Source organism: Colobus angolensis, unplaced genomic scaffold (genome assembly GCF_000951035.1).
Source record: "Colobus angolensis palliatus isolate OR3802 unplaced genomic scaffold, Cang.pa_1.0 Scaffold209, whole genome shotgun sequence".
NCBI lineage: Eukaryota > Metazoa > Chordata > Mammalia > Primates > Cercopithecidae > Colobus > Colobus angolensis.
The window spans coordinates 185,318-196,360 of NW_012115255.1; the positions used below are offsets into that span (position 1 = coordinate 185,318).

Below are 11,043 nucleotides of genomic sequence, written 5' to 3' on the forward strand. Positions count from 1 at the left end.
TCTCAAAAAAAGAAGAAAATGCCTCCCACCCTGTAGCTCCATCTTCAGACTCAGCCACTGATCTCTGGGGCGTGTCACCTGGACCTGTGGGGACAGTTTTCTAACAGGGAGACTTGAGTGGGCAGCGATATGGGCAGTGGCCCGTGCGGGGTCTGCAGCATCCCAGGATATACCCGGAGGCTGGGCCTTGCACCAGACTCAGCAGCACAGATGTATGAAGGCCCAAAGGGCTGGGGGACAAGCGTGGAGAGGCGAGCATGTCCCCTCAGACTCAGGGCCCTGCCCTCAGCACCCTAACTCCCCTGCCCTCGTCAACTCTTGATGCTCCCACCTGCCCTCCCAATGCTAAGCAACCGCAGGAAGCCCATGGCCACCAAAAAGGCTTTCCTCTCCAGCTAGATCTCCAGGATCCTGCTTGTATGTTACAAATCAAAGTTTGGCCTAGGCTGGGCACAGTGGCTCATGCCTGTAATCCCAGCACTTGGGGAGACCTGAAGTCTTGCCAACATGTTGAAATCCCGTCTCTACTAAAAGTAAAAATTAGCTGGGCATGGTGGCACACACTTGTAGTCCCAGCTACTCGGGGGGGCTGAGTCAGGAGATTCGCTTGAACCTGGATGCGGAAGTTTCAGTGAGCTGAGATAGTGCCGCTGTGCTCCAGCCTGGGCGACAGAGGGAGACCTTGTTTCAGGAAAAAAAAAATTTGGCCTAATATCCCTGACTGTGCTTTTGTCTTGGGGTTTTCCTGAGCACAGGTCCCTGGGCAACAGAGGAAGTGACGCCTGGGGCTTCTGCTGGGCTGAGTTTTCATCTGGCTGTGTCCAGGATGAGCAGGTGGAAGGATTTGGGGAGGAAAGCGAAGCCATGGGGTTATTTTTGAACAAGGTCTTACTCTGTCACCCAGGCTGGAGTGTAGTGGTACGATCCTAGCTCACTGCAGCCTCAAACCCCTGGGCTCAAGTGATCCTCCCACCCTAGCCACCTGAGTCGTTAGGACTATAGGTGTGCACCGCCACACCCAGCTAGCTTTTTAAAATTTTTCGTAGAGACCGGGTCTCCCTATGTCGACTAGGCTAATCTCTAACTTCTTAGCGATCTTTCTGCCTCCGCCTCCCAAAGTACTGGAATTACAGGTCTGAGGCACCACACCTGGGTTCCATGTGCTTTCTGCACACACTTGGGAGGCTGGTGGGAGACCCTGGATCCAGAGCTGGGGGGTGATGCTGGCTCTCTTCTGCCCTGAGGATCAAGACAGGCACTAGTGCCCAAGGGCACAGCCTGTGCCACCCACTGCGGGCTTGCAGCAGTGCAGAAGCAGGGCTGGGGGGAACCTCTGCAGATGTGTCTGTCTTAGTGAGGCCTCCCCAGAGTGGGCTGTGTGGGCGCTGGGCCAAGCACTTCCCTACCACAAGCTGGTCAGAGTTCAGACCAAGCAGTGTAAGGCACGTCCGCTGGGTGCCAGGCACAGCAGTGCCCCAGGGAGTGGCCCCACTCCCGGCCTGGCTCGTGCCTCCTGGCTCGTGAGGGGAAGCAGAGCAACCAGCTCAGGGCGGGATGTGGTCAGACCTGGAGGCCTAGTGCTGTGGGTGCCGCGCTCCTTCCCAGGCCCTCACCCCTCCTTCTCCACCTAGGAGTCGTTCACGCCTACTGAGGAGCATGTGTTGGTGGTGCGCCTGCTGCTGAAGCACCTGCACGCCTTTGCCAACAGCCTGAAGCCAGAGCAGGCTTCGCCCTCCGCCCACTCCCACGCCACCAGTCCCCTGGAGGAGTTCAAACGGTAGATGTCCCTTGCGGCTTCCCACCATTGCTGTCTCCCCCGCTTTCCCCTCCTAAGGTGTCGCCCACAGCAGCCTCTCCCCAGAGCATGGAGGGCAGGGTAAGGGGAGTCCCTTTCTGCTCACAGTGCACGTGAGGCCTCTCCAGGCCTAGGCAGGTGCCCTTTCTCCCCACCCAGTTGTCTCCCAGAGTCTCTCTCCAGACTGGCCAGAGAGGCCCCATTGTGCTTCCATCTCTTGCATCTCATCTTCTTCAACCCTGTCAGGAGAAGAGCTGGGGCAGCCCTGACTGCCAGGCCCATTAGGGCCAGCAGAGTGGGCTGTTCGTATGGGACTGAGGTGAGGTGTGTGCAGGAGCGGCACTGACTTGGCCGCCTGCGTGCTGTGTGTCCTTGGGATGTTCCCTAAACTCTGAACCTTGGTTTCTTCCTCTGAAGAATGGGGCTGAACCTCCCGGCGGTGCCCAGTGCTCTCCCCCAGCAGAGCTGACCCTCACTGATGGGAGCCGTGGGCTTACCTGTGAGCAGGGCGTCCTTACTGGGCAAGCAGCAGGTGACCCTCCCAATCCCCTGCAGGGCCGCTGTCCCGAGGTTCGTCCAGCAGAAACTCTACCTATTCCTGCAGCATTGCTTTGGCCACTGGCCCCTGGACGCATCTTTCAGAGCTGTGAGTGTTGGCCCCGTCACACATGTGCCTGTGTCCTCTGTGTGCCCTGAGGTGGGAGGTCCTCTGGGGCAGATGAAGGAGGAGAGCAAGTGTTTTCACAGAGGCCTTGGCAAGGAGGGGGTCTTGGAGGGCCATATTGTTCTTTCTGTTTGTTTCCAAATCCAACCCTCAGGAAAGCCCTGCCCTGTCCCACCTGTCTGGTGCAGGGCAGGTTCCTACCCTTACCTGACCAGGGAGCACTGTGCCCCCTGGGCTGGGAAAAGGCCACCTATGACCCTGGCTTCTGGAGTGCCAGCAAGAGAGCCAAACCTCCCAGGGCTGTGTACGTCTCTCCTGCGCCCTCTGGGCGACGTGGGAAGAGCCAGTCCCATCCAGCTGCCGCCTGGGACCTGGGCTCCAGGCCACCAGAGGATTTGGCCCCCAGCCACTGAGCCCTCAGCACACACCTCCCCCACAGGTCCTAGAGATGTGGCTGAGCTACCTGCAGCCATGGCGGTATGCACCTGACAAGCAGGCTCCGGGCAGCGACTCCCAGCCCCGGTGTGTGTCGGAGAAATGGTGAGCTTCAGCCCCTCTCAGACATGCACGGGCTCCCCCAGGTGGATATTGCTCCAGTGGGTGGAGGCCAGGCCAGCGGCCTGTGCTGGGGTCAGCCTGGCCCTGGCCCAGGTGGCCTCCTGGGTTCTTCTCCCAGGCCCTGCTTTGTGGAGTACAGATCAGCCCTTCCTAGGCTCAACTTTGCCAGACCCTAGAATTGGTTTCTCATGGAAGCGGTGGGTGACCCATCCTGCCCTGTCCCCTCTCCCTTCTGTCGCAGATGAGTGTTCAGCCATCGCCAAACTATTCCTTGACGCTCATCAGCACAGAGCAGAGCAGTGGTGATCAAGCAGGGGATGAGGGAGGCCGCCTTCTGCTCATCCCCTGCTTGATTCTTACAGCAGACCCCCAGGCTTCTGTGGCACCTCACATGGCCACTGACCCCTCCCTCACCCACGGCCTTCCCCTTTGGACCCTCTGGGGGATCCTCCCTCAGCCCCCTCAGGCTTTGGGCCGGCCTCTGCCATGGTGGCCTCCGTTCACTTGGAAAGGGGACTCAGCCTTGCTAAGGATGTGGTGTCCTCAGTGGGCCTGGGTCCTACCTGCCTCTGTCCTGCCCTGCCTGCCTGCCCATGGCCCCCGAGTTGTCATCTGTGACAGCTTGTCACCTTGGCCAGGGAGAGTCTGAAAGCCCAAGGGTGAGCAAGGGCATTAGGGACATGGACCAGCACAGCCCCCGCCTCCAGTTGGAAGACTGGCCCTGACCTGCCACCTTGGTCCCCAGGGCGCCCTTTGTCCAGGAGAACCTGCTGATGTACACCAAGTTGTTTGTGGGCTTCCTGAACCGCGCACTCCGCACAGACCTGGTCAGCCCCAAGCATGCGCTCATGGTGTTCCGAGTGGCCAAAGTCTTTGCCCAGCCCAACCTGGCTGAGATGATTCAGAAAGGTAAGTGGTCAGCCTGGGCCAGCCGGGTAAACGTCGACCAAGCCAGACCAGGGCCAGGCCCTTAGCTGGAGGCGACCGGTCTTTAAGCGGGACCCACACACCCAGAGTGGGCCCTAGCAAAGGGTGCTGTGGAGACTCCTGGGACACATCTGTATGGTGAAGTCTGAAACCGGCTGGATCCTGCCTGCCCTGCAGCCACCAGGCACTGGCGGGGAGGATGGCAGGTGTGCCCACAGAGGGGGACTGCACGGTCCAAGCTGTGGCCCTGTGGCCCCGCCGTTCTCCCTGGCGACTCGTGGTGGCCGCTTGAGGAGGTGAGCCTGGACTCTGCCGTGCATTCATCCTGGCTGGGTTGGGCGTTGGTTTCTGTTCCTCCTGCTGTTGTTTACCTCCTGCAGACACTGCTGGGGGCTCTGAGCCACCAGCTCCCCCACCTGCCCTCCTCAGCCACCTACTGTGTGGGAGATGCTGCCAGGCAGGGCCTCAGGAGGACACCCCTGGGTCATGGCTCCCCAGACACCTTGGAGGCACCCCAGAATTCTAAGTCAAGTACTCTGTCCCCGGGAAGTGGGTGCCAGGTTCGACCGTCTCCTGCCTTCTAGGTGAGCAGCTATTCCTGGAGCCAGAGCTGGTCATGCCCCACCGCCAGCACCGACTCTTCACGGCCCCCACCTTCACTGGGAGCTTCCTGTCACCCTGGCCACCCGCAGTCACTGATGCCTCCTTCAAGGTGAAGAACCACGTCTACAGCCTGGAGGGCCAGGACTGCAAGTACACCCCGATGTTTGGGCCCGAAGCCCGCACCCTGGTGAGTGGGCCGGCGGTGCCTGTCCTCAGGGCCCCTGGAGCCATGGGGCTGAGCAGAGCCGGGGAAGGGCTGTGATCCGGCAGGAAGGAGGGAGGCTGGGTGTCGATTTATCGCCGTATCTCTTTCCCCCGTTTTAGTAAAGTCTCATTTTTTCCTGATAACGAAGGCAGTGTTTGTTGGGAAATTTCAAATTTAGATGATCATCCTTTAGTCTTTAAAAGTCCTTTGGCGGAAGCTGCTCCTCCCGACGCTCAGCAGTCTGGCTGTGCATTGCTCTTGGGACCCCCGGCCAGCCTGCCTGGGTGGCAGCACAGGCCTGTCCTGCTGGTGACCTGGTGACCTGCCCACACCTCCCTTGCAGGTCCTACGCCTCGCTCAGCTCATCACACAGGCCAAACACACAGCCAAGTCCGTCTCAGACCAGTGTGCGGAGAGCCCGGCTGGCCGCTCCTTCCTCTCATGGCTGGGCTTTAGCTCCATGGACACCAACGGCTCCTACCCAGCCAACGACCTGGACAAGACAGGGCAGGACAGTGTCCAGAGACAGACAAGTACCTGGAGGCGGCCCTGGAGTACCTGCGCCAGATATTCCGGGTACGACCTATGGGACCTGCCCCACGGCCATCAGGGTCCCCTTCCCCGAAAGATCCACTCCACCCAGCCTGTGCTCAGCCACGTTCCAGTCTCAGGCCCCACACATACGGACCCAGTGTTGTGGGAGGCAGGCCCACACCTCGAGTGTCATATCTGGGTCCCCTTGTTGGCGCTGTTGTAGGCTGGTGGGGTGAAGACTGGTCCCCTCCCTTCATCTTGACGCTGAGGGCAGAGGCACTTCTCTCTGGCAGCTCAGCGAAGCACAGCTCAGGCAGTTCACGCTCGCCTTGGGCACCAGCCAGGATGAGAATGGAAAAAAGCAGCTCCCTGACTGCATTGTGGGTGAGGACGGACTCATCCTCACGCCCCTGGGGCGGTACCAGGTGAGAGGCCCGTGTCTCAGAGGAGCATGGGCTGGGCCCTGCCCCATCCCTACCTCCCTCCTCCCTCGTGAGCAGAGGCCATCAGGCTCCTCTGAGTTGTACGTGGGGCTGTGTTTTCTGACCCGTCCCTATGGCCTGGCTTTCTAGATCATCAATGGGCTGCGAAGGTTTGAAATTGAGTACCAGGGGGACCCAGAGCTGCAGCCCATCCGCAGCTATGAGATCGCCAGCTTGGTCCGCACGCTCTTCAGGCTGTCGTCTGCCATCAACCGCAGAGTGAGTGGGCAGGAAGACCGGCCTGGCCTCTTCAGAGAGGGTTCTGGATGCTCCTGCCCCGGATGCAGTCCCGGGGTGGCTGGTGGGGGTGGGGCACTGCTGTCCTGAGGCCTGTGGTGCCACCACCCCACACCCCCATGCCTCTGTCTGTGCTTCAGTTTGCAGGACAGATGGCGGCTCTGTGTTCCCGGGACGACTTCCTCGGCAGCTTCTGTCGCTACCACCTCACAGAACCCGGGCTGGCTAGCAGGCACCTGCTGAGCCCCGTGGTGCGGAGGCAGGTGGCCAGCCACACCCGTGGCCCCAGGCTCAGCCTGCGCTTCCTGGGCAGTTACCGGACGCTGGTCTCGCTGCTGCTGACCTTCTTTGTGGCCTCTCTGTTCTGCGTTGGGCCCCTCCCATGCACGCTGCTGCTCACCCTGGGCTACGTCCTCTACGCCTCTGCCATGACCCTGCTGACCGAGCGGGGGAAGCTGCACCAGCCCTGAGGGTGTCAGCTGCCTTCAGAGCAGGCTGGGGGGATTTGCCACGCAGCCCCACCCTTGGGCCTGAGAGGACCTGGGAAGCCCCTCCAGGAGGGAACACCGTCATCCTCGGGCTTCTGGAGCAGGGTTCCTGCAGCCGCAGAGGCATCTGGAGGAAACGCAACCAAGAAGGGAACGCAGGCGGGGCTCAGCAAAGGAGTGGCTACCAGGGCTCAACAACCACGCTCTGTGACAGCACAGAGCTCAGCGCCGGCCCCTCCCTCCCTCCGCCAAGGACTCATGGCCCAGCCAGCTCTCGGGGCCTTTTACCAGCGCCCATTTGGGTACTCTGCCGCACTAAGCTTGGGAGCCAGCCTGCCAGCAGCCGCCTGGCCTGGCCTCCCAACTGGCTGGCCTTGAGGTGGGCAGAGCGGGTTGTGGCGCCTCCTCTCCCTGTGTGGGACCAGGACGGTGGCTCAGCTTCCACTCCAGGGAAGAATCAAAGTTTCTAGAGTCGTGAGAAAACTATTGAGGGTGGCTGTCCTCTGATTCTTCACTGTGATGGGCATTCTTCATGTTCTCCCAGCTGTTCCAAGACTGGCCCGTAGAATTTCATGTTTCAGGAGCCTAAGACCCGCCCAGAGCCCAGGAGCTTCACCGCAGACCCCAAGCCATCGAGCACATCGCCCAGAGCAGTGGCCAACATCATGGACCCCTGTGCCTTGTCACAGATGGGTGCTGGTCCTCAGGTGTTGCGGATACTGCTGGGTCCATGGGGTCGGATTCTGCCAGTTTCTGCTCTGCAGCCAAAGATGGTCAGAAGCATTGTCGCTTCACTAACATCAAGTGCTCAAAGACATGGCAACCGTTTGATGGTACTTAAGTATTCAAAATGGACGACAACTGCAGATTCTCTGACAGAAACCAGCATGGGGTCTTCACCTTCCTTCACCCCACAGATGACACACCAGGGACAACAGCATCTCAGTGGCGATTTCCAAACCAAGCCTTTGTTTTTGGTGTGGGGGTTTAGGGGTTTGCTTTAATGTTTTTCAAATTGTAAATGTTGGGCTTTGTATTTTTATGTAAACAGAATAATGGCATTTTAGGGCCTGCGACCAAAAATCAAGCTTGTAACTCGACCATGGATCTGAATAAACCTGTCCTTGCTTCTGAGTCTTCTGGCACCTGGGCTCAGTCTCCAGGAGGTTCACCTGTACAGAGTCCCTGAGCACACGGAGGCTGCAGGAACAACTGCTGGGCATCCTGTCGGCCCCTCCCTGCAGTGTCCACAGGCCTGGGCCTCTGGCTTCCTATTCTTTACTCTCTCAGAGGCACAGTAGACTTTGCCCCGTCTTTACAAAAGATGCAAAAAGTTAGGCATGGTGGCTCACATGTGTGTTCCCAGCTACTTGGGACACTGAGTTTGGAGGATCGTCAGGACCCAGGAGGTCAAGGCTGCAGTGAGCCTTCATCACACCACTATACTCCAGCCTGGGTGACAGAGTGAGACCCTGTTCTCAAAAGCTGACCTCCAGGAATGTGTGCTGCCATGTCTGTCGCTTCCAGAAGCTCCAAGGATTGCGGGAGTTGCGGGGGGCCGAACTCTCTGGCCAGGAGCGGGAGTGCAGACAAAAACGTATTGAGAACCAAGAACAGCAAAGGTGAGTGAGGGGGCAGGGCCTTGGTGGCTGGGACCTGGACAGTGATGGCCACAAAGCCAGCTGGTGCCCAGTGGCTCCTGCCTGGGGAGCGAGGACGGCAGTAGGCAACTAGGTTCCAGCCACTTACGGGGTGGGGGGGTAGGGACCTTGCCAATAAATTGGGATTTAAATTGCCAAGAGCTTTCACTCTAGAGAAAATGCTGGGACGAGAGCAAAAGCAAAATGCAGTTGGGGGGTCCTGGCCAGGAGGCACTTGTGGACTTCCAGGGAAGGCCTGTAGTTGGAGCATCTTGGGAAGCAGTTCTGTCTGGGGCACAAGGAGGAGGGAGGCCAGGCTGGAGGCAGGAGCACCTGCACGTTCTCATCTCCACCCCTGGATGCCTCCAGAGTGGTCTGCCTTAACTGCTGCCGCCTCAGCTGCTGGGACGCCCTTGACTTTTGCCATTGGACCACACTCCCCTGCTAACAGGCCAAATCCAGATGCTTCTCTGACCAAGTGGCCCTGACAGCACAGCTTCAGGCTGTCCTGACATCACCCCTGCCCCCTGCACCTCCGCATTGTCCTTGCCCAGAGGCAGTGCTGTTCCCTGGAGCCCATTCATGGCCCACTCCCTTCCATGACCAACACATTATACCTCTAGGATATACCAGCGCCCCTGTGATCTGAGGTAAGTCAGATTCTGATTATGCAAGCAACTCACAAGCAGAGGCCCTGTGCAGTCAGGAGAAATCTCTACCTTTCCCCTTGGACATCCAAGAGCAAGTTAGATCCCCTAAAGGCCAGCTCTCACCAATAGCCCTGACATTTCCAATATAAATGAGAAAGAACTTTTTTTTTTTTTTTTTAACTGAGACAGTATCTCGCTCTGTTGCCCAGGTTGGAGTGCGGTGGCGCGATCTCGGCTCACTGCAAACTCCGCCTCCCGGATTTATGCCATTCTCCTGCCTCAGCCTCCCGAGTAGCTGAGACTACAGGCACCGACACCTTGCCCGGCTAGTTTTGTATTTTTAGTAGAGACGAGGTTTCACTGTGTTAGCCGGGATAGTCTTGATCTCCTGACCTCGTGGTCCACCCGCCTCGGCCTCCCAAAGTACTGGGATTACAGACGTGAGCCACCGTGCCTGGGTGAGAACTCTTTTTGAGACAAAGTCTTGCTGTATTGCCCAGGCTGGAGTGCACCGCACCGTCACGGCTCACTGCAGCCTGTAACTCCTGGGCTTACGCAGTCCTTCCGCCTCAGCATGCCAAGTAGCCAGGACTAGAGGCATGCGCCACCACACCCTGCTAATTTTTAAATTTTTTTGTAGAGACGGGGTCTCCCTGTGTTGCCAGGCTGGTCTTGAACTCATGGGCTCAAGTGATCGACCGCCTCTGCATCCTGAAGTGCTGGGGTTACAGGTGTGAGGCACCACACTGGAGAGAGGACTCTTATGTAGCCTTCACTGTAAAAACTAAGCTAGCTTCCCTTGACTCCCCAAACCAGAATTCCTAACATAATTTTCTCAAATCACAAGGTGCCAAAACATATCAAATTATTTCCCAGTCAAGAATTCCTACTTTTGGCCATGTGCAGTGGCTCACGCCTGTAACCCCAGCACTTAGGAGGCTGAGGCAGGAAGATCACTTGACGTCAGGAGTTCGAGACCAGCCTGGCCAACATGGTGAAATCCCATCTCTACTAAAAATGCGAAAATTAGCTAGTGTGGCGCATACCTCAAATCTCCTTTACTTGGGAGGCTGAGGCAGGAGAATCGCTTGAACCTGGGATGCAGAGGTTGCAGTAAGCCGAGATTGCACCACTGTACTCCAGCCTGGGTGACAGAGACTCCTTCTAAAAAATAAATAAAAAATAAAAGTGATAATTGGCAGCTGGTGCCAGGGAGAGGCCATTTCCTGATGGGCCACACCTATTTCACTAAAGTGTTAATTGAATGCAGATTCCAGGGAGAAGCAACTTCCCAGGCATGTGCATTAAGAGACAAAGTGGTGGAGTATGACCTTTGGGGGCACCCCACCCAAAACCCTCAGATGGCATGCATACGGTTTCCTAAACACACTGCGAGTGCTCACCTCCCAAGGGTAAGGAGGGCACTAGACATATGGACAGCCCACCCTAAGGGAAGGATCACGGGAAACGGGCCAGTCTAGAAGTTCCTAGGATCAAGACCTTCATGTGCCCACTTAGGTCTCTTCCAAGCGTACTTTCCTTTCTTTGCTGTTTTAAAGCCTTTTAAAATACACTTCCACTCCTGCTCTGAAACTTGCTTCGGTCTCTTTTTCTGCCTTATGCCCCTCAGTCGAATTCCTCCTTCTGAGGAGCCAAGAACTGTCGTTGCTAAAGACCCATCAGATTTGCTGCCAGTAACTTGGACACCTTCCACTGCTGACACTATTAACTCGAACACCTTCCACTGCTAACACAGTAACACTTGGTTACTGTGTTTATTTGGAGAGTAAGTAGGGTTTAAGGAGATGTGTATAGGTGCCAGGTTGACAAGGGGTGGACTTGTGATGGTTAATTCTGTATGTCAACTTGTCTGGGCCACTGGATGCACACATATCTGGTTACACAGTATTTCCTGGCAGGTCTGGAAGGGTGTTTTCAGAAGAAATTAGCATTTAAGTTGGTGGTGAAGCAGCGACGCATGCATTTCTGGAGCAGCTTCCCTATAGCTTGCAGGAACCAGAGTGGGCAATAAGAGTCCCATCCTGCAAATCCTGGGGATCTGTGCTCTGATTGATGATGGTTGCTGTTGATTGTGAAAATGCAGACAGAGGCAGGCAGCCACTGCTGCAATCTCCACGGCTATGTTTGCAACCTCCCTCCTCAACCCTCAACCCCTCCCTGGGAACACACCTTGCAGGAGGTTTTTATGGATCAGCACCTCTTCCTGCCTTCATTTTTCTTTTCTCCTTGGGAATCACAT

General features: G+C 57.3%; 2 protein-coding genes across 2 annotated transcripts in view; both read left to right on the forward strand.

The window, feature by feature from the left end:
- Nucleotides 1-7,628, forward strand: part of LOC105512023 (sphingomyelin phosphodiesterase 4-like) — a 40,428-nt gene extending 32,800 nt beyond the window's left edge. Inside the window, 10 exon segments of the mRNA XM_011942276.1 lie at nucleotides 1,632-1,777; nucleotides 2,351-2,441; nucleotides 2,899-2,999; nucleotides 3,763-3,926; nucleotides 4,529-4,734; nucleotides 5,096-5,270; nucleotides 5,273-5,328; nucleotides 5,580-5,711; nucleotides 5,859-5,987; nucleotides 6,146-7,628. Coding sequence (XP_011797666.1) covers nucleotides 1,632-1,777; nucleotides 2,351-2,441; nucleotides 2,899-2,999; nucleotides 3,763-3,926; nucleotides 4,529-4,734; nucleotides 5,096-5,270; nucleotides 5,273-5,328; nucleotides 5,580-5,711; nucleotides 5,859-5,987; nucleotides 6,146-6,475 — 1,530 coding nt within the window. The 3' untranslated portion in view covers nucleotides 6,476-7,628.
- LOC105512042 (POTE ankyrin domain family member F-like) overlaps nucleotides 7,159-11,043 on the forward strand; it is a 34,760-nt gene continuing 30,875 nt past the window's right edge. The window contains exons 1-2 of the mRNA XM_011942298.1: nucleotides 7,159-7,266; nucleotides 8,021-8,115. Coding sequence (XP_011797688.1) covers nucleotides 7,159-7,266; nucleotides 8,021-8,115 — 203 coding nt within the window. The remainder of the gene's footprint in view (nucleotides 7,267-8,020; nucleotides 8,116-11,043) is intronic.